Genomic DNA, 20935 nt, shown 5'->3' with positions numbered 1-20935 from the left:
TCTTGCTGTTGAGTTTAGCATACAAGAGGGACACAGCACTTTTGCAGCTTGGATGTACAAATGCTGTTTGATTTCTTACACACTCCCATCATTTTTCCATTTTATTCTTTTCACATTTACATGTTAAGTATAAATCAAACAATGCAGCAATACAGGCATGTTCAGTTGTATATTTAGAGCTCAAAAGCTAGAAAGTCAACCTGTGTGCATCCTTGTCCCTGAAACTCCATATCCTCTGGGTTTTCTAATGTGGCACTTTTTCCCCCCCTGTAGGTTGCTGCTGAGAACAGTGCTGGTGTTGGAGTGTTCAGTGATCCTTTTCTTTTTCAGACTGCAGAAAGTGGTAATTTCAACCAAGTTGCCTTACTTTTTAAACCAAAGCTGCTCTAATTTGTTGAAATGAAGTGTCTGTGGCACATTTCATACTTGAACAAATTCTGGTGCCTTTAAAACCAAGTCCTAATTCCATTTTTGTTCTGTCACTCATTGGAAAAGGTGTCTTTTGTCTTATTACCTAGTAACAGCATTTAGGGTGTGCACTTAGGGTTTTCCTGCATCAGATTCTAGGTAGGCTGCTTCCAGAAAGCAAGGTCACAGGTGTGCAGAGCTACCTACTGTGTGAACCCATCTGTTACATCCTGCAGCAGTACTAGAAGGCACTTTGCTGCGAGATCAATGCTGTCATTTGCTACTTATGTCCAGCCACCTTTGCTTGGTGCTGGAGTGGTGTTTTCTCCAAGAAGCCCAGCACAAAACATATCAAGAGGACTTCTTCCCCTCTACATTCTCCTGGTGAAGCCACCTCTGCAATTTTGTGTTGAGTTCTGGGAGCCTCAATTCAAAAAAGACCCTCAGGAATTGCTTGAAAGAGTCCAGTGCAGAGCCACAAAGATGCTGGAGGGAGTGAAAAATCTCCTTTATGAACAAAACCCGATGGAGCTGGGGCTCTTTAGCTTGGAGAAGAGGAGACTGAGGGGTGACTTTACTCATGTTTGTAAAGGTGTGAAGGGCAGTTTCAGGAGGATGAAGCCAGGCTCTGCTCAGTGATGTCCGATGATAGGACAAGGGGCACTGGGTGCAAGCTGGGGCATGGGTTCCACTTGAGCATAAGGAAAAACATTTTCACTGTGAGCATGACAGAGCACTGGAACAAACTGCCCAGAGAGGTTGTGAGGTCTTCTCTGGAGACATTCAAAACTCTTTCCAGTGTGACCTGCTCTAGGTGGTCCTGCTCTCACAGGGGAGGTTGGACTAGATGGTCTTCTGAGGTTAACATTCTGTGACTCTGTGAGGTTTTTCCTTCCTAATTCTCACCACCACCACCACTAAACCAAACAACAACAACAAAACCACTCTAAACCCAACCTAAACAAAACACAGGTCTGAAATGGAAATTTGATTTGAAGATTAAAAAAAGCATAGCCTTGTAGTCTGAATTTGCATCATCTGTATTCATTTAGTCTTTGTAGGCTTTCTACTGCTCCTGAGTGGTTGTGACTTGGCTGAAGAGCTGGCCAAGCATAACCAGCCAGTTATGCCAGAGTGAAATGGTCTCAGAGGAATACAGAACCTGTGCTGCCCCAGCTGGGGCTGTCCCTCTCTGCTTGGGAATCCTGGTTACACTTCTACCTTCTCAACTTTTTTTTTCTAACTCTTGTTTTAATTGTTGGAGAAAGTTCAACATCTTGGTCATCCCAAGGAGGTGCAGTTTAAAGCAGGAAAATGGCCCAGAAGATGTAATTAATTACTATGCTGTAGTCTGGGAGGAGGAGGAAGGAGTTGAAAGGTCTGCAAGATTCACAGAATCACAGAATGTCAGGGGCTGGAAGGGACCACAAGAGCTCGTCCAGTCCAACCCCCATGCCAGAGCAGGATCTCCTGTACCATATCGCGCAGGAACACATCCAGGCAGGTCTTGAATATCTCCAGAAATGGAGCTGCCACATGCCCCTGGGCAGCCTGCTCCACTGTTCCATCACCCTCACAGTGAAAAAATCCCTCCTCCTGCTTCCATGGAGCTTCCTGTGTCTCAACTCCCACCCATTGCCCCTTGTCCTGTCACCAGGCATCACCCAGCAGAGCCTGGCTCCAGCCTCTGGACACTCACCTTTACATCTTTATAAACATTAATGAGCTCAGGACCTAGATAAGAACTAAAAAGCTAAAATTCAGATAGGTTGAGGAGCTGTGGAAGGTAGGTAATTGTGGATAACACTTTTCCTCCTTAGCACTAAGGGCAGCTATTGCAGGAACTGCTGCTCCCTATGCCATGTAGACAGGACTAAGAGTCATGGTGCTCTAGTTCACAGGGCACAAGGTCATTTAGATGCTGCATTGCTTTGTGCCATGTTTAATACAGATGCTCTGATAAAAGGCTCCAGAAACCATCACTGATATAAAGAACACTATTTCTGCACTAAGAGTGAACATTTACATTAGATCACAGAATCAAGCAGGTTGGAAGAGACCTCCAAGATCATCCAGTCCAACCTAGCACCCAGCCCTAGCTAATCAACCAGACCATGGCACTAAGTGTCCCTTCCACCAGCTTGGTCACCCTTCTCTGACACCTTCCAGCACCTCAACATCTCTCTTGTATTGAGGAGCCCAGAACTGGACAAAGCACTCAAGCTGTGGCCTGAGCAGTGCTGAGCACAGGGGCAGAAGAACCTCCCTTGTCCTGCTGCCCACACTGCTCCTGAGCCAGCCCAGGATGCCATTGGCTCTGCTGCCCACCTGGGCACACTGCTGCCTCATCTTCAGCTACTATCCACCAACACCCCCAGGTCCCTTTCTTCATGGCTGCTCTCAGCCACTCTGTCCCCAGCCTGTAACACTGCTTGGGGTTGTTGTGGCCAGAGTGCAGACCCCTGTATTTGCCCTTGTTCAACCTCATCCCACTGGCCTCTGTCCACCCATCCAGCCTGACCAGGTCCCTCTGCAGGGCTCTCCTACCTTCCAACAGCTCCACAGCTGCTCCTAGCTTGGTGTCATCTGCAAACTTACTGATGCTGCACTCAATCCCCTGGTCCAGATCATGAATAAAGGTACCCAAACCCTGTATCCAGCTGAAACAATGACACAGGTAACATGATACCAAACACCCAGTGCTCTCAAACTTAAGTGGGCCAGCAGTGCTACTTCCAGCACAGTTATGATGAGTTGGTTCTGGGGGATTGTTTTTAGCTTGACACAACCAGTTACCAGAGAGACAGATACGAATCTGTTTCTCGCTTAAGCTAGAGCAGAACAGAGCTGCTTGCATATCAGCTACTTTACATGGGTTTGTGAGTGGTTGTTATTTACTTGCCTCAGGTCTTGGAAGGTAGATTGGATGTTTATTTTTTCAGTGCTGGGAAGATAAGTATGTCTCACTGCTTTTGTTTGGTTTGTTTTCAAGCTCCAGGTAAAGTAGTGGATCTCACAGTTGAAGCCTTAAATTATTCAGCTGTAAATCTGACCTGGTTCCTTCCTCGGCAACCAAATGGAAAGATAACAAGCTTCAAGATTGGTGTGAAACATGCAAGAAGTGGAATTGTAGTGAAAGATGTCTTGGTGAAAGTAGAGGATCTTCTGTCTGGGAGGTTACCAGAGTGTAATGTAAGTGCTATATAAACCTTTTTAAAATGAGAAATAGGCTCAAGCCCCAGAGCCCAGTTTAGATCTTAAGACATACCAAATGTGAAGGCTTGCTTTTGGAAAACCATCTCATAGACTTTACAGACCTGAGCCCAAAGCAGAATACAGTGATCAAAGAAAAACCTTTCTGTGCAAAATAGTATAACTGGAATACTTTTCTTCAAAAGGTTGGATACATAAAACTGTTCAGAGAATGTCAGGGTGGGATATTTTTAAGAGAAAACAATGAAATAGATAATTCATTTATTGGTTGGGGTTTTTTTAAGCTTTCAGTTTTCAGTGTTTTGGGTTTTTTACTGTGCAGCATTCAAGTAGAGAAAGTAAGGATTGGTGGTGTGGCTTTGGTCAGTGGAGAGATATAGGAATGTTTATTTTGGTGTGTAAGAGAATGCTTTTAAGCTTTATTTTGAGCAGTGTCATCATGATTGCTTGAATGTCAAGTCACCTAACCTCTCCACCCTCCCCTTCCCCCTTTTCCTCCTTTCTCCCCCTTTTCTCTCCCACCCCCATTCCCTCTCTTCTCTCTTTCCCCTTCTCTCTTCTCTCTTTCCCCTTCTCTCTTCTCTCTTTCCCCTTCTCTCTTCTCTCTTTCCCCTTCTCTCTTCTCTCTTTCCCCTTCTCTCTTTCCCCTTCTCTCTTCTCTTTCCCCTTGGGCGTTATGAAGGTTTTCAGCATCAGTCTGATTTAGTCAGCTCTGGGAAGGGAGGCTGCCACCTAGTAAATCATAGTTACTGCACTCTCTGGCCAGTTTTCAGTGGTTTTCCTGGAGATCTGGATAAGGAAGCCACTGTTTGGCTTCACAGGATCACAGGCTCACAGTATGTTAGGAGTTGGAAGGGACCCAAGGAGATCAAGTCCAACTCCCCTGCCAGAGCAGGGCAATCCTATCTAACACAGATCACACAGCAACACATCCAGACAGGCCTTGAAAGGCTCCTCCACAGAAGGAGACTCCACAACCTCTCTGGGCAGCCTGTGCCAGTGCTCTGGGACCCTTACAGGAAAGAAGTTCCCCTTTGTGTTGAGGCAGAACCTCCTGTGCTGCAGCTTACACCCATTGCTGCTTGTCCTGTCCCAGAGAGCAGTGAGCAGAGCCTGTCCCCCCCCTCCTGGCAGCCCTCAGATACTGATAAACTTTCATCAAATCCCCTCTCAGTCTTCTCTTCTCCAGACTAAGCAGCCCCAGGTCCCTCAGCCTCTCCTCATCAGGCAGTGCCCTCCAGTCTCCTCATCATCCTCATAGGCCTCCACTGGACCCTCTCCAGCAGATCCCTGTCCCTCTTCAACTGGGGAGCCCAAAACTGAACCCAGTATTCAAGATGAGGTCTCAGCAGGGCAGAGTAGAGGGGGAGGAGAACCTCCCTTGTTCTGCTGGACACACTCTTCCTAATACACCCCAGGATCCCATTGGCCTTCTTGGCCACAAGGACACATTGCTGTGCCATGGTTAACTTGTTAGCCACCAGCACCCCCAGTGCAGTCCCTCTCCACAGGACTGCTTTCCAGCAGATCACCTCCTTCATGCCATGATACATGGGTATAGCTGTGCTATATATGTATGCACACAGACTTGTATAACATACAAGTGATGTAGGAGGGCTTCACTGGGGGACTTCTTTTTTAAGGTAGAGACTGCTGAAAGTAGAATCTAGGAAGAATTAAATGAATCCTAGAGAGCTGCTTCTCTTCAGTCACAAATGGATAAGGCAGGAAACTATGATACTGTCACTAACAGGATGTATTAGCAATGTAAAAGTGTTAAATGATGACCCAAATTCAGAGACCAAAGTGTAAAAGGAACCAGTTTGAACTACTTTTATTTCAGAGCTGATCTGCTTGCCTGGTTTTGTTGTTAAACCCTATGTATTTAAAATCATAGGTCCTAAATGCAGCTTGTCATGTTCTGTGTTTTGTTTTTACAGGATAAGAGTGAATCATTTCTGTGGAGCACTACCACTCCTTCAACAACTTTTGGCAAGTCCACGATTCCTTCACAGGCTGCAATTCCACCGACCACAGAGGCATCAAGTCAAATGAGCTCTGTATGGAATCAACCAATTAGTTTTGTCATAACTCACCTGAGGCCATATACCACCTATCTTTTTGAGGTCTCTGCAGTTGCTACTGAAGCAGGCTACATTGACAGTGCGATCGTCCGAACACCAGAGTCTGGTATGTACTGCTTCAAAGGGAAATGAAGTTCTCAGAGTTAGATGAAAACTTCAAAATATTACTTGTAAAATAGGTTGTAAAATACATAATCTGAATCCTTTTATCTCTGTCCCGCTCTTGTATTTATGTGCTTACTTACTTTTACCCGACAGTGCATGTAATGATTAATGTATCTGGTATAGTACAGTGATTAGGAGCTCAGTCATTACTAAACAGCAAAAGCACCAAAGCATGCTCAGGACAGATGAAATATTATTGAAAAGATGAACAAATGCCAGAGCTACAGGTAATGGCACAATGGAAGGAGAAGTAAAAATGCAGATCATAGAGTCAGTCAGGGTTGGAAGGGACCAATAAGATCATCTAGTTCCACATAGATACCCTACCCTAGAGCAGGCTGGCCAGAGCTTCATCCAGCCTGGCATTAAACACCTCCAGCCATGGGGCCTCAATCACCTCCCTGGGCAACCCATTCCAGCCTCTCACCACTCTCATGCTCAACAACTTCCTCCTGACATCCAGCCTGAACCTGCCTATCTCCAGTTGTGCTCCATTCTCCCCAGTCCTGCCACTCTCTGATAGCCTGAAAAGTCTCTCCCCAGCATTTTTGTAGCCTCCTTCAGATCCTGGCAGGCCACAAGAAGGTCACCTGGGAGCCTCCTCTGCTGCAGACTGACCAGCCCCAAGAGAAGCAAAGAGATGAAGAGAAAAATTGTTGAACACAGTATTCAAAAAGTGTGTGTTGTCCACATAGCAAAGGACTTAAAGCTCATTTGCCTCCATAGGAAAATTAGTGTAAGGAAAACTCAATCTGAACTTTAAATATTAGGAAAGTTGATTTTGGATTACTTGCAATGGGCTGAAAAATTAGAATTGGAAGTGAAGGTTATTCAGGAGCAGGAGTTTTATCAGGTAATGATGGAGATATTCCAGGAAGGTGTTCTAGAGGAATATTATTGAGACTGTCTTGCCCCTATGTTGTTCTTCTGCCTGACACAGTTTGGTGTTACTGGATTCCCCTTTCACTCAGCATTTATAGCACTTTTCAGATGAAAAGCTATTTAATTCCCTCCCAGCACTGCTCATATTTAACTGTTTTGTCTCAAGCTGTGCCAGGGAAAGTCTAGGCTGGATGTTAGGAGGAAGTTGTTGGCAGAGAGAGTGACTGGCATTGGAATGGGCTGCCCAAGGAGGTGGTGGAGTCACCGTGCCTGGAGGTGTTGAAGAGAAGCCTGGCTGGGGCACTTAGTGCCATGGTCTGGTTGGTTGGCCAGGGCTGGGTGCTAGGTTGGACTGGCTGAGCTTGGAGGTCTCTTCCAACCTGGTTGATTCTATGATATTAGAGCATTTTCTCTGTGCAGTTTATTCATGATGAAGTCATTGCTGGACTTGGTAGTTTGCCTGCTACCTTTGTCTGTCAGAGATAATTTTCATACTGGCAGCTTTCTTCTTACCTTTTGTGAGCATTGCCTTAAAACCCAAATGATACAAACCCAAGCCATTTTAATGAGATGTGCTTTTAGTGTGGCTTCCCTTGAGAACATTTCATGTTTCTATTCAAAATGAATTTGTCTGGTTCTTGAAAATCCCAATATGAATTCTTTTATGTTCAAACCCTCTTCCCCCTCCTTCCCCCCCTTCCTTCCCTTTCCCTCTTTAAGTTCCAGAAGGTCCACCGCAAAATTTTGCCACAAGCAACATTACAGCAAAGTCTTTCTTAGCGATGTGGGAGCCACCAGCCATAGTGACAGGAAAGTTTAGTTACAGAGTTGAGCTGTATGGACCATCTGGTAAGTTGGAACTGATGTTTCTATTTGCTTTTCTTTCTTTGTGGCTATTTCCTTCCACTTATATTTTTATTGTCCCTGCCAGTTGAGAATGACTATTTAAAAGCAGGGCCAGGAATCCCTTTTACTGTCAGACTTTTTGTTGGATTTTTGGCTACTTTTAGGGGAAAAGCCTGTGAATAGTACACAATTAAATTCACTGCTCACAGTTCAATTCCATTAGGTAGAGTACACAATTAAATACACTGTAAATAAAAGTGGGGGTCCCCAACTTTCCTCGCTCTTTCAGAGAGATGACAGGCTAAGCTGGCAGCTGAATTATAGTGCTTATGTATCCAAATCATCCTTTATCTCACCTTGACCACTTTCTCTTTCTGGAGGATTTTCGTTCCTGTATGCCATACAATCAACTGTATGTCATGGATTTGTTGTGGTTTTCTAACTCAGACAGAGAGTCACGGAATGGTCTGGGTTGCAAGGGACCTCCAAAGGTCATCTAGAATCAGAGAGTCAGTCAGGGTTGGAAGGGACCAATAAGATCATCTCGTTCCAACCCCCCTGCCATGGGCAGGGACACCCTACCCTAGACCAGGCTGCACACAGCCTCAGCCAGACTGGCCTGAAACACCTCCAGCCATGGGGCCTCAACCACCTCCCTGGGCAACCCAGTCCAGCCTCTCACCACTCTCCTGCTCAACAACTTCCTCCTCACCTCCAGCCTGAACCTACCCATCTCCAGCTTTGCTCCATTCCCCCCAGTCCTGGCACTCCCTGATAGCCTGAAAAGTCCCTCCCCAGCTTTTTTGTAGCCCCCTTCAGATCCTGGAAGGCCACCAGAAGGTCATCTCAGAGCCTCCTCTTCTCCAGCCTGCACAGTCTCAACTCTTTGAGGCTGTGCTCACAGCAGAGCTGCTGCAGCCTCTGAGCATCCTCCTGGCCCTGCTCTGGACACTCTCCAGCATCTCCACAGCCCTCTTGTAATGGGGGCTCCGGAACTGGATGCAGGACTCCAAGTGGGGTCTCAGCAGAGCAGAGGAGGAGAATCACCTCCCTGGCCCTGCTGGCCACACTGCTCCTACTGCAGCCCAGGCTCTGCTTGGCTTTCTGGGCTGCAAGTGCACACTGCTGGCTCATGTTGAGCTTCTCCTCCAGCAGCACTCCCAAGTCCCTCTCCTCAGGGCTGCTCTCCAGCCACTCACTGCCCAGCCTGCATTTGTGCTTGGCATTGCCTCGACCCAGATGCAGGACCTTGCACCTGGTCTTGTTGAACCTCCTGAGCTTGGCTTGTGCCCACCTCTGCAGCCTGGCCAGGTCCCTCGGGATGGATCCTGTCCTCCAGCCTGGCTGCTGCACCACACAGCTTGGTGTGCTCAGCAAACTTGCTGAGGCTGCACTCAGTGCCTCTGTCACTCACAAAGATGTTGAACAAGACTGGTCCCAGGACTGATCCCTGAGGGACTCCACTTGTCACTGGCCTCCCCTTGGCCATGGAGCCATTGACAGCCACTCTTCTATGAATGTTGTGACCTGTTCATAGAAGGCCACCAGGTTTGCCAGGCAGGATTTGCCCTTGGTGCAGCCATGCTGACTGCAGCCAATCACCTCTTCACTATTCCCTTGTCTCAGTAGTACCTCCAGGAGGATCTGCTCCATGGTCTTACTGGGCACACAGGTGAGACTGACTCCACTCCAACCTCTGTGCAGTCAGCAGGGACATCCTTCATTAGATCAAGTTGCTCAGAGCCCTGTCAAGCCTCACCTTGAGTATGTCCAGGGATGGGTCCTCAGCCCCCTCCCTGGGCAACCTGTTCCAGTGTTCCACTATCTTCATGGTAAAGAACTTCCTCTTAGCATCCAACTTAAATCTCCTCTAATTTTAAGCCATCACCTTTCACCTTGTCACTGCAGGCCTTTGTAAACAGTCCCTCTGCAGCCTTCTTGTAGGCCCTTTTCAGGTACTGGAAGGTTGCTGTTACATCTCTCCAGGGCCTTCCTTTCTCCAGGCTGAACACCCCCAGCTCCCTCAGCCTGTCCTTGTAGCAGAGGTGTGCAAGTGCCTGTAGTGAAGTAAGAAGTTAATGAACTTACATTTGTTATGGGACATATGGGACTCAGGTTTTTATGAGGCCACACAGGAGAAGCAATTGAAATTAATTTATAAACAAAGAAAATCTCTTCCTTTCAAACCCTGTGCTTTCTTGAGGTGGCTTCTTCATTCTTCATAGCCAGTATTACTTCCAGTGAAGTTGATGACCATCCTGGCAAGTAGCTGTAGACTGATTGTATTTCTGAGCTGTGTTCTCTTCATTTTTCATTCCAGGTCACATGCTGGAAAACAGTACAAAGGATCCTAAGTTTGTGTTTAGCAGCCTGATGCCTTTTACAGGGTATCAGGTGTATGTCAGTGCTGAGACAAGTGCTGGAGTTGGGCCAAAGACTAACCTGACAGTTTTCACTCCTCCAGATGGTAAGTAAGCATACAGGAATGGTACGTGGTAACTGGCTTCAGTTTTCTTTTCAGACCCTTTGTAGTACTTTCACTCTGATATGGGTCAAGAACTGGCTGGAGGGCCAGGCCCAGAGAGTGGTGGTGAATGGTGTCACAGCCAGTTGACAGCTGGCATCAGTGGTGTGCCCCAGGGATCAGTGCTGGGCCCTCTGCTGTTCAATATATTTACTGATCATCTGGAGCAGAGGATTGAGTCCAGCATCAGTAAGTTTGCAGACAACGAGTGTGTTGTGAGCATTTTGTAAGGCAGGGGTAAAAAGCTAATGAAATAAATCAAGTAAAATGTATTTTGTCGATCTATCTCTTTTTGTCCTGTATGTACACTATCACTAAATTTACTTGCTACCAGAAGCCTTCAGAGGTTGTGGTAGACCTGTAATTCCTGCCTGAAAGAAAGTAGTTTTTGGACACCGTAATTCAGTTGCAAACCTCCCCCTTACCCACTAGATGGCAGCAAGCGGAAAAGAAAGAGGAGCAGAGGCGGTGTTCTTAACAGGACGGTGTTCTTCTTAAACTGCTCCTTTGTCAATTCCCAGCAAATCCAAGGCCCCACCCAGACTCTAATGGAATCACCTTTACAAGAGACCGTAGCTCTGAGGCAGACCCAACGTAAAGATCCTGTACTGAGGCAGTCAAGCAGTTGGTTCTGCTCCTGAATGATAGAATCAAACAGGTTGGAAGAGACTTCCAAGATCATCCAGTCCAACCCAGCACCCAGCCCTGGCCAATCAACCAGACCATGGCACTAAGTGCCCCTTCCACCAGCCTTGTTGCCCTTCTCTGGACAGCTTCCAGTACCTCAACATCTCTCTTGGATTGAGGAGCCCAGAACTGGACACAGCACTCAAGGGGTGGCCTGAGCAGTGCTGAGCACAGGGGCAGAATAACCTCCCTCGTCCTGCTGCCCACACTGCTCCTGAGCCAGCCCAGGATGCCACTGGCTCTCTTGGCCACTTGGGTACACTGCTGGCTCATGTTCAGCTCCTCTCTACCTTCACCCGCACATCCCTCTCTGCCTGGCTGCTCTCAGCCACTCTGGCCCCAGCCTGTAGTGCTGCTTGGGGTTGTTGTGGCCAAAGTGCAGAACCCTGCACTTGGCCTTGTTCAATCTCATCCCGTTGGCCTCTGCACACCCATGCAGCCTGTCCAGGTCCTTCTGCAGGGCTCTCCTACCTTCCAACAGCTCCACACCTGCTCCTAGCTTGGTGTCATCTGCAAATTTACTGATGCTGGACTCAATACCCTGGTCCAGATCATCAATAAAGACATTGAACAGGACTGTGCCCAGCACTGCTCCCTGAGGCACACCACTAGTGCCAGCTGCCAACTGGCTGTGGCACCATTCAGCACCACTCTCTGGGCCTGGCCCTCCAGCCAGTTCTTGACCCATATCAGAGGGAATCTGGTCATAGGATCTGACCAGATTCATGCATGTGTCATCTGTGTCACAAACATGTGTGCCTGCTTTTAGAACTGTGATTTGTTCACCAGTGGAAAAACATTTGAATTAAGCATGTGAAGTAACCTTAAAAGCCAAGGATGTGGAACTCAATCAGATGTCTATTTTACTGTTGAAAAAGTTTTTGACAACCACAGACTTGCAATTAAATCAAGTTTCCTCTTGACTATTTAGTGCCAGGTGCTGTATCAGATCTACATCTAGCAGAAGTGGAAGACACACGTATAAAAATCGCATGGAGAAAGCCACAGCAACCTAATGGAATAATTACCCAGTACAGAGTTAAAGTGCTTGTGCAGGAAACAGAAGTGACTCTGGAAAACACAATTCTTCGGGGGAAAAGAAAGGTTTGGCTATTTTGGTTTTAATTCACATTTCTTAACCTCTGTCTTATCTAATAGATACAGAATTCTCCACTGCAGATGAATTGTCAATGCTTCTAAAAGCCACCTTCCTCCCCTTACTTACGTTCCACAACATGGAGGCAAGAAGTAATTCTGGCAGAATGATCCAGACTGTCTTAGCTACCAAGGGCAGGAAGCCATAGCCCATAATGTTATCCTTTCTAGCCTTTGAGTGAGTGACCTAACAGCTATGAGTAGAGTTTTAGGTGTGCAATGACTGGGGTGTTACCTGCACCCCCACACTTAAGAAAATCACCCATACTAGACTCAGCCAGTTGGAAATTGAATGAAGCTTTATACTCACAGCTTAGCACAAGATACAAGCAGGTATTGACAATAAATCTACAGCTGTATACAGAAATAGACAAGTGAAAAAGTAATACAGAAACACAGCAGCCCTCACGGAAACCTGAGTGCCCAGGAGGGGCTCCCAACCACCCTTCCCACCCCTCTACCTTACCCCAGGCTTTGCCTTATGTTTAAGGTAAGTTTGGAGCGTACACCAGGGAGGTTAGGAAGCAGAAGGATTAGTCAGGCAGGTTAGAGAGGGAAGTGCAGCCCAAAAAGCCCAGAGACAGACTCCCTTATCTATATTTATGTTCTTGTTCTTATCCATCTCAGCAAGCCTATGAGTGCAGCAGCCATCTCCATTGTTTCCTTTTCACAGCCCAGCATCCAGTTCTTCTCACCAAAATATCTCAGCTAGGCTCAAACTAGCACAAGGTGCCTAGATTGGTACATGGCCACTCAGGCAACCTCATAGAAGATGTGGGTATGAGTCCTATGAAGAAGTAAGTTTAGTAGAAGATTCCAAAGGCTGACTGATTGCTCTGCTTGTGAAGCTTTATTCCCCTAGACTTTCTGCTTGAACTTCTCTCTCTAACCTAACTTGCTGCCTGACTAATCCTTCTGCTTCCTAACCCCCTTGGCCAACCCTCCAAACTACCTTGAGTGTAAGGCAAAGTCTGGGGTACAGTAGAGGGGTGGGGAGAAGGTGGAAGGGTGGTTGGGAGCCCCTCCTGGGGACTCAGGTTTCTGGGAGGGCTGTTGTGTTTCTGTGTTACTTTTTAACTTGTCTATCTCTGTCTGTAGCTGTACCTATTGTAACTACCTGCTTGTATCTTGTGCTAAGCTCTAAGTATAAAGCTTCATTCAGTTTCCAACTGGCTGAGTTTAGTCTGGGTGATTTTTCTTAAGTGTGGGAGGGGGCAGGTAACACCAAACCATCCCAATGATAAACATTAATTAGAACCCTGGAGCCAAACATTAAATGAGGAATATGGGGGGAAAAAAAACAACCCATGAGGATAAGGATCCACTCATTAAACCAGGCAGGCAGCCTTGGAGAATTAAAGTATACTGCTGTGTAATTAAAGATTGTATCATAGTGCAGACAGAGAAAAATGAAAATAGGCTGCACAGACATGCTTTAATTATGGGATTTCCTAAGTTCTGAGTTCTTAGCTTAGCGTCATTGCTGCTTTGTTATAGATTATTGAATGGAATTTTCCAATTAAAAACCTAAACAGATCATAATAAATGTCACTTTATTTAGAACTCCACTGCCCCACGCTTACAGGAGCAGAGCTCTCAGATCCAGAATGCTGACAGTACTCAGTAATTAGTAGCAGTAGCAAGATGTTGTCTCGTGTTTGGAAAAGCCTTAGAAGCACAGAATCACAGAGGTTGGAGGGACCTCTAGAGACCATGAAATCCAACCCCAGCCAAGGCAGGATCCTCTAGGAAAATTATTTCTCCCAGGTTATTGTATTCCTATGAAATCTTGCTACAGATGAGACATGTTGGTACTTAGGTGAGACTGATTCTGCATCTCTGCCTGTGCTCAATCTCCCCCTAGTTAAAGCAGTAAAAAAGCTGCTTTGCCCTCTCTGCACCCAGAGTCTATAGGGAGAGAGCTATTGTGCATTAGTTACACCACTCTTAAAGCATCTCTTTCTGGCATTGGAGTGGGCCCTGTGTGTGAGTGGGGAGTGTTCACAGGTGACAGCAGAAAAAGTTAGAGACACCACAGTTCTGGATTTGGTGCCAGATTCCAAAGGGACGTAATGATCTGGTGCTTGCACACCATTTTGTACCTACACTCTAGCCTCTCTCTCTTTTGTCTTCTGATTTTCCTCTTCCTCTCTTTGTAATTCTTTCTCCCCTTGTATATTGTACCCTGTCTTTCTAACATTTGACTTAGACTCATAGAATCAACCAAATTGGAAAAGACCTCTAAGCTTATCCAGTCCAACCTAGCACCCAGCCCTAGCCAGTCAACCAGACCATGGCACTAAGTGCCTCATTCAGTGTTGTCTTGAACACCTCTGGGCACGGCAACTCCAGCACCTCCCTGGGCAGCCCATTCCAATGCCAGTCACTCTCTCTGTCAAGAACTTCCTCCTAACATCCAGGAGGACTTCTGCCCCTTCTGTCCTTTGGACTTCCATATCACTTACCTCCCTTTCACTCTCACTTCTCCACATATATACTCTATTTTGCCTCTCTCCTTCCTGTGTTTCCCCCCCTCTGAGTGATCTAATCAACCTGTTACTCTAAGGCATTTCAAAGAAAAAAGAATGTGGTGCTTGCTTAAACAAAATGGATCAAAGCTCCTGGCAGCTGGGCTTCAAATGAGAAATACTGCATTTTGCAAAGCTGATTGGTGTTGTAATGCAAGATAAGAGTTGGGGCTGTTCAGCCTGGAGAAGAGGAGGCTCCCAGGTGGCCTTATTGTGGCCTTTCAGTATCTGAAGGGGGGCCTACAAAAAGCTGAGGAAGGACTTTTCAGGCTCTAAGGGAGTGACAGGACTGGGGGGAATGGAGCAAAGCTGGAGGTGGGTAGGTTCAGGCTGGAGGTGAGGAGGAAGTTCTTGAGCATGAGAGTGGTGAGAGGCTGGAATGGGTTGCCCAGGGAGGTGGTTGAGGCCCCATGGCTGGAGGTGTTTGAGGCCAGGCTGGCTGAGGCTGTGTGCAGCCTGCTCTAGGGTAGGGTGTCCCTGGGCATGGCAGGGGGGCTGGAACTGGCTGCTCCTTGTGGTCCCTTCCAACCCTGCCTGATTCTATGATTCTGTAGCATTTGTATGCCAACCTTAACATACATAGCATGTAGATATGCTCACATATGCAAACACTCTCTCTCTGTTCTATATCAATGCAAATCATTTAATGATGACCCATTTCATGTTTCTAACTCTTAGGATCAGATTGATTCCATGGAACCATACATGATAAACGAAAACATCAAACCTTCTCCCATCTGGAATTCAGTGGAAACAGCCAGTGAATTATATGAGGGTTCAGCTGAAATGTTTCCCAGCCTTCAGACAACTTTCCCAGTAGTATTTACAAGTGTAACTGCTGAGAATTTGCCTGCTGTAAGTGGAGGTGCAAAAATGCATTCTGCTTTGGGTAAGCTATTTTAGGATATTTTTCCACCTTCTCCTTTGTTCTGAAGGACCCCACCAGGGTCCTAGATACGATCTTTAGCACATGGTTCAAGCAGATTATGAATGGGTCATTTGCTGGAGGCTCTTTTTTTACTACCAAATAACCTTCTGAAGCAAATGGGAATGCCACACAGGCAGCAGCTAGCCCCTTGTCACCCAGCTGACCTTCTTCTTAGTGAAAGGAACACCCAAAAGCCATCAGCCAAGCTGCATAGACAATCAGTTATTACAGTTGCCAAAGCAGGTGTGATTGTCAGGGATTAACATATCTCCAAGCCCTGCAGAGACCTTGGTTCTCTAAGCCTTTTGACTAATAGGTTTTCAAATGTCAGTGAAGGTAAATAGGTCAAAAAGTTACAACTTTGCTATATGGGTGACAAACAGGTGGAGATGACCCCACGACATGGTGATGTCATTAGAGTGTACACTTGTTCTGTATTATCAATGGATCAGTGTTTCTTTCCCAACTATGGATATTTATAAATCATTAAGCAGGGCTCAGTTGACAGACAGGGACTTAAAATACCACTCTGAATTTTCACACTGAGTTGTGAATGGTGGGGAGAAGGTCAGTGTTTTATTTGCTTGGTTAAAGACACTGAATTCTTCCATATGCACCAGGATCTAAACCCAGAATGTAGTCCACCACTTTAAGATGATGCTTTCAGTGTTATTTTGCTCCTGGAGAATCTTCTTTGTTGCACAGGGAAATGTACAGTGTTTTAATTGTGAACGTTTGAAATGTGGATCTTCTTTTTACAGCCTCGTGCAGTTTGAGGTAGGGAGTTGCTAAAAGATACATGTGTTGAAAATTGAATCTCATCTTGAATACTGTGTTCAGTTTTGGGCTCCCCAGTTGAAGAGGGACAGGGATCTGCTGGAGAGGGTCCAGCAGAGGGCTACAAGGATGATGAGGGGACTGGAGGGCATGGCTGATGGGGAGAGGCTGAGGGACCTGGGGCTGCTCAGTCTGGAGAAGAGAAGACTTAGAGGGGATTTGATGAATGTTTATCAGTATCTGAGGGCTGTCAGGAGAGGGGGGACAGGCTCTGCTCACTGCTCCCTGAGATAGGACAAGGAGCAATGGGTGTAAGCTGCAGCACAGGAGGTTCTGCCTCAACACAAGGGAGAACTTCTTTCCTGTAAGGGTCCCAGAGCACTGGCACAGGCTGCCCAGAGAGGCTGTGGAGTCTCCTTCTATGGAGCCTTTCCAGGCCTGTCTGGATGTGTTCCTGTGTGATCTGTGTTAGATAGGATTGTCCTGCTCTGGCAGGAGGGTTGGACTGGATGATCTCCTTGGGTCCCTTCCAACCCCTGACATCCTGTGACCCTATGAAGACTCCATCTGTTACAGACTAGCATATGAGTATTATTTGGTAGCTGTTGTTACAGTAGTTGAAGCTTTGGACAGACAAACTTTCAGTAGAGTCTGGGGGGTTTTAGATGCCTTCCTTTCATACTGGTCTCACAAAACTCAGATCTGTGAAGCACCCACACTGTTCCATGTTGCAGTGGCATCATGGCTGCCTTATGACTAGGGGTTTTGACTAGCACAGTGAGAATGAGGTGACTTTGGCACACCAAAACCTCTTTGTGGACATATCTGACTTCTTCATTCTGCTGACTGCAGCTCTCCTGCTAAAAATATCAGTGTGAAGGAATCCATGAGGAGACACATTGCAAGTACAATTATTATAGCACCACTTGGGGGAGGGGAGAGGGGGGGCAAGAAAGACTGAATTGATTTTTCTCATTTAAAAACAGACACACACCAAAAAAAGACTCAAATCAAGCAAACAAAAAAGGCCAACCCCCCCCCCCCCCAAACAACAACAGCAACAAAAGCCCCAAACCCCCCAGCCCTGAAAGCTGTATTAACATAGGAGCCATGGTTATGAAGTCACCAAAGAGTCTAAGCCTTATATGATTTTTTCTACTTTCTGTAGGATTTTTCCCAATTTTTTAAATGCTTTTGTTTGGTTTGTGTTTGGAGATAGCTTTCAGTACCTAAAATCACAGAAGTTCTTAGATTGGAAAAGCCCTTCAAGCTCATTGAGTCCAATCATTAGTTTCACACTCACAAGTGCTTGACAGAACCAAATCCCTCAGCACATCTAATCACTGTCAGTTGCTCTGGTTGGAAAGGACTACCAGGATCATCCAGTCATATGGGTTTATTTCTTGCCTCTTCATTCTTTCACCAAGACCACTCTCTCTATTAGACACATGAAAATAGATCTATGATAGCCTGGCCTTGAATGACTTAAGAGGCAGAGTATAAACTTTTCTTTATACTTTGAACATGTCATAGGCTGAGGGAGCTGGGGTTGTTTAGCCTGCAGAAGAGGAGGCTCAGGGCTGACCTCATTGCTGTCTACAACTACCTGAAGGGAGGCTGCAGCCAGGTGGGGTTGGGCTCTTCTGCCAGGCAAGCAGCAACAGAACAAGGGGACAGAGTCTCAAGTTGTGCCAGGGCAGGTCTAGGCTGGATGTTGTTAGGAAGTTGTTGTCAGAGAGAGTGATTGGCATTGGAATGGGCTGCCCAGGGAGGTGGTGGAGTCACTGTCCCTGGAGGTGTTGAAGCAAAGCCTGGATGAGGCACTTAGTGCCATGGTCTGGTTTATTGGCCAGGGCTGGGTGCTAGGTTGGGCTGGCTGAGCTTGGAGGTCTCTTCCAACCTGCCTGATTCTATGATTCTGTAAATATTCTTTTGCAGTCAAACAGCTCCAGGTCTCTCATTGTGCCAAAGTGAATTTAGAATGCAAAAGTCAAAGAAAACCAAGAAAGGAATTTCTGAGTAAGTAACTCTGCCTTTCCATTTCTGCACAGAAACTCAGTACACAATTGACATTTCAGCTGAAGAAGTGTCTTATGTTATAAACGGCCTCGCACCTTTCACAGACTACACAATCAGTGTGTCGGCTTTCACTGCTGTTGGAGAAGGACTACCATCAGTTCTTACAGTCAAGACACTTGAACAAGGTAAAAGGTTGTCTCAGCTCTAATTTAAGTTTTCTCAGATACTCAAATATAGTTAATAGAACCAATAACTATTTATAGGATGCCTTTCCCTCTTCCCACTTCTTTCCCAAAGAAGAGGAATTAGATGTAGAAAGAGAAAAAGGTAAGCACACCCAAATAAATAATCTCACTTTGATTTGGAAGTTAAAAGAAAAACATTTTAACAATAAATAAAAGGTATTTGAGGTAGGGAAGTTACAAAAAGTGTAGGGGAGGCAAGGGGACACAGTCTCAAGTTGTGGCAGGGGAGGTCCTGGCTGGATATTAGGAGGAAGTTGTTGGCAGAGAGAGTGATTGGCATTGGAATGGGCTGCCCAGGGAGGTGGTGGAGTCAACATCCCTGGAGGTGTTCAAGAAAAGACTGGATGAGGCACTTAGTGCCATGGTCTGGTTGATTGGCCAGGGCTGGGTGCTAGGTTGGACTGGATGATCTTGGAGGTCTCTTCCAACCTGCTTGATTCTGTGATTCTGTGATAATACAACCAGATTTGATGGCAGTGGTTTGTCTGCCTCGTGGGTTATGGCCACATGGTAAAACACAGAGCACCAGGAAACAGGATGGTGATGCTGGTAAGTAGGGAGGCAGGACAAGAGAGAGAGAAGCAGGAAGTTCTTCTGCTTTTTATAGGGATCTTAGACAGGAAGGGGGAGTGAGCTAACCAACACCCCTGGTAGTGTTCAGATCCACCCCTGGAGAGGGCTCAGGACCACCTTGGGCCAGGGTCAAGACCACTCCCCCAAGAGAGTTAACACTTCACAAAGGTTATAACACTGATATTGTCTAAGCAGAAATTACTGCTTTCTCAGAACATTTCAATTGTATTTTAGTGACTTACTCATGAACTACTCTATTTTTTCTGTTTTTGTTGAAGTCCCCAGCTCAGTACAGAATATATCTTACAAGAACGTTAGTTCCTCCTCTGTTTTGCTGTATTGGGACCCTCCAGCAAATCCCAATGGGAGAATCATTCACTACACTGTTTATGCAATGGAACTGGGTACAGAAAGAACATTCCACACAACAACTTCAAATACCAGCTTACTGATGACAGGTACAGTGATGTTTGATTTGAAAACCCAAACAGAACCCCCAGACAATTGCAAATACACTATGCAAAATTATTTCATCCAACTTCATGTCATGAGGCACTTAGTGCCATGGTCTGGTTGATTGGCCAGGGCTGGGTGCTAGGTTGGACTGGCTGATCTTGGAGGTCTCTTCCAACCTGCTTCATTCTATGATTGCTGTCTACAACTCCCTGAAGGGAGGTTGTAGCCAGGTGGAGTTGGTCTCTTCTGCCAGGCAAGCAGCAATAGAACAAGGGGACACAGTCTCAAGTTGTGCCAGGGGAGGTCTAGGCTGGATGTTAGGAGGAAGTTGTTGGCAGAGAGAGTAATTGGCATTGGAATGGGCTGCCCAGGGAGGTGGTGGAGTTGCCATCATTGGAGATGTTCAAGCAAAGCCTGGATGAAGCACTTAGTGCCATGGTCTGGTTGACTGGCCAGGGCTGGGTGCTAGGTTGGACTGGCTGATCTTGGAGGTCTCTTCCAACCTGGTTGATTCTATGATCTCCCTGTCTAAGTAGTGTGACAAATAGGTAAGCAATGTGTATCAAACGCTCCTAGAACAGTAATGGTGTTTATGGATTTATAAGTAGCTATGAGGAGAAAGATGTATTTACCAAGATTATTTTTGTATTCACTCTCTTCAGGTTTAAAAAAATACACAACTTACAAGATGAGAGTGGCAGCCTCTACCATAATTGGAGAAAGTGCTTTGTCTGAAGAGAATGATGTTTTCATAACGACCCCTGAAGATGGTAAATATGTTATTTGCAGTGATTGCTTGATTTCTGTAGTGAGGTTTGTGCTGCTGCAGAAGGATGGACACATATATATGGAGGGGAATTGTGATGGTTTGGATGTTACCCCCTCCCCACACTTAAGAAAATCACCCAGACTAGGCTCAGTCCATCTAGAAATTGAATGAAGCTTTATACTGACAGCTTAGCACAAGATACAAGCAGGTATTTACAATAGATACAGAAACAGACAAGTTAAAAAGGAATACAGAAACACAACAGCCCTGCCAGAAACCTGAGTGCCCAGGAGGGGCTCCTAACCACCCTTCCACCTTCTTCCCACCCCTCTACCTTACCCCAGAATTTGCCTTATGGTAAGTTTGGAGAGTCGGCCAGGGGCGTTAGGAAGCAGAAGGATTAGTCAGACAGCAAGTTAGGTTAGAGAGAGAAGTTCATGCAGCCCCACAGACAGGGAGAAAATTCTATTATCTATGTTTATGTTCTTGTTCTTACCCATCTCAGCAAGCCTGTGAGTGCAGCAGCCATCACCATTGTTTCCCTTTTACAGCCTAGCATCTAGTTCCTCTCACCAAAATATCCCAGCTAGGCTCAAACTAGCACAGATCTGAAGGATGAGTCCACCTGAGAGCAGTGGAGAGAAGAGGTATTTGTTACTAAAGGCAGGTTTGAATA

The 20935-nt window shown here is 46.2% G+C and overlaps 1 protein-coding gene across 1 annotated transcript in view; it reads left to right on the top strand.

The window, feature by feature from the left end:
* The window catches only part of PTPRQ (protein tyrosine phosphatase receptor type Q), a 121323-nt gene that overhangs the window by 6797 nt on the left and 93591 nt on the right, over window positions 1-20935 (top strand). The window contains exons 4-13 of the mRNA XM_064142862.1: window positions 274-343; window positions 3401-3600; window positions 5562-5811; window positions 7473-7601; window positions 9919-10065; window positions 11741-11913; window positions 15171-15381; window positions 18249-18401; window positions 19313-19492; window positions 20153-20260. Coding sequence (XP_063998932.1) covers window positions 274-343; window positions 3401-3600; window positions 5562-5811; window positions 7473-7601; window positions 9919-10065; window positions 11741-11913; window positions 15171-15381; window positions 18249-18401; window positions 19313-19492; window positions 20153-20260 — 1621 coding nt within the window. The remainder of the gene's footprint in view (window positions 1-273; window positions 344-3400; window positions 3601-5561; window positions 5812-7472; window positions 7602-9918; window positions 10066-11740; window positions 11914-15170; window positions 15382-18248; window positions 18402-19312; window positions 19493-20152; window positions 20261-20935) is intronic.

This window comes from Pogoniulus pusillus, chromosome 4, assembly GCF_015220805.1.
Source record: "Pogoniulus pusillus isolate bPogPus1 chromosome 4, bPogPus1.pri, whole genome shotgun sequence".
Classification (NCBI taxonomy): Eukaryota; Metazoa; Chordata; class Aves; order Piciformes; family Lybiidae; genus Pogoniulus; species Pogoniulus pusillus.
This window is presented reverse-complemented; position numbering and strand designations above follow the sequence as displayed.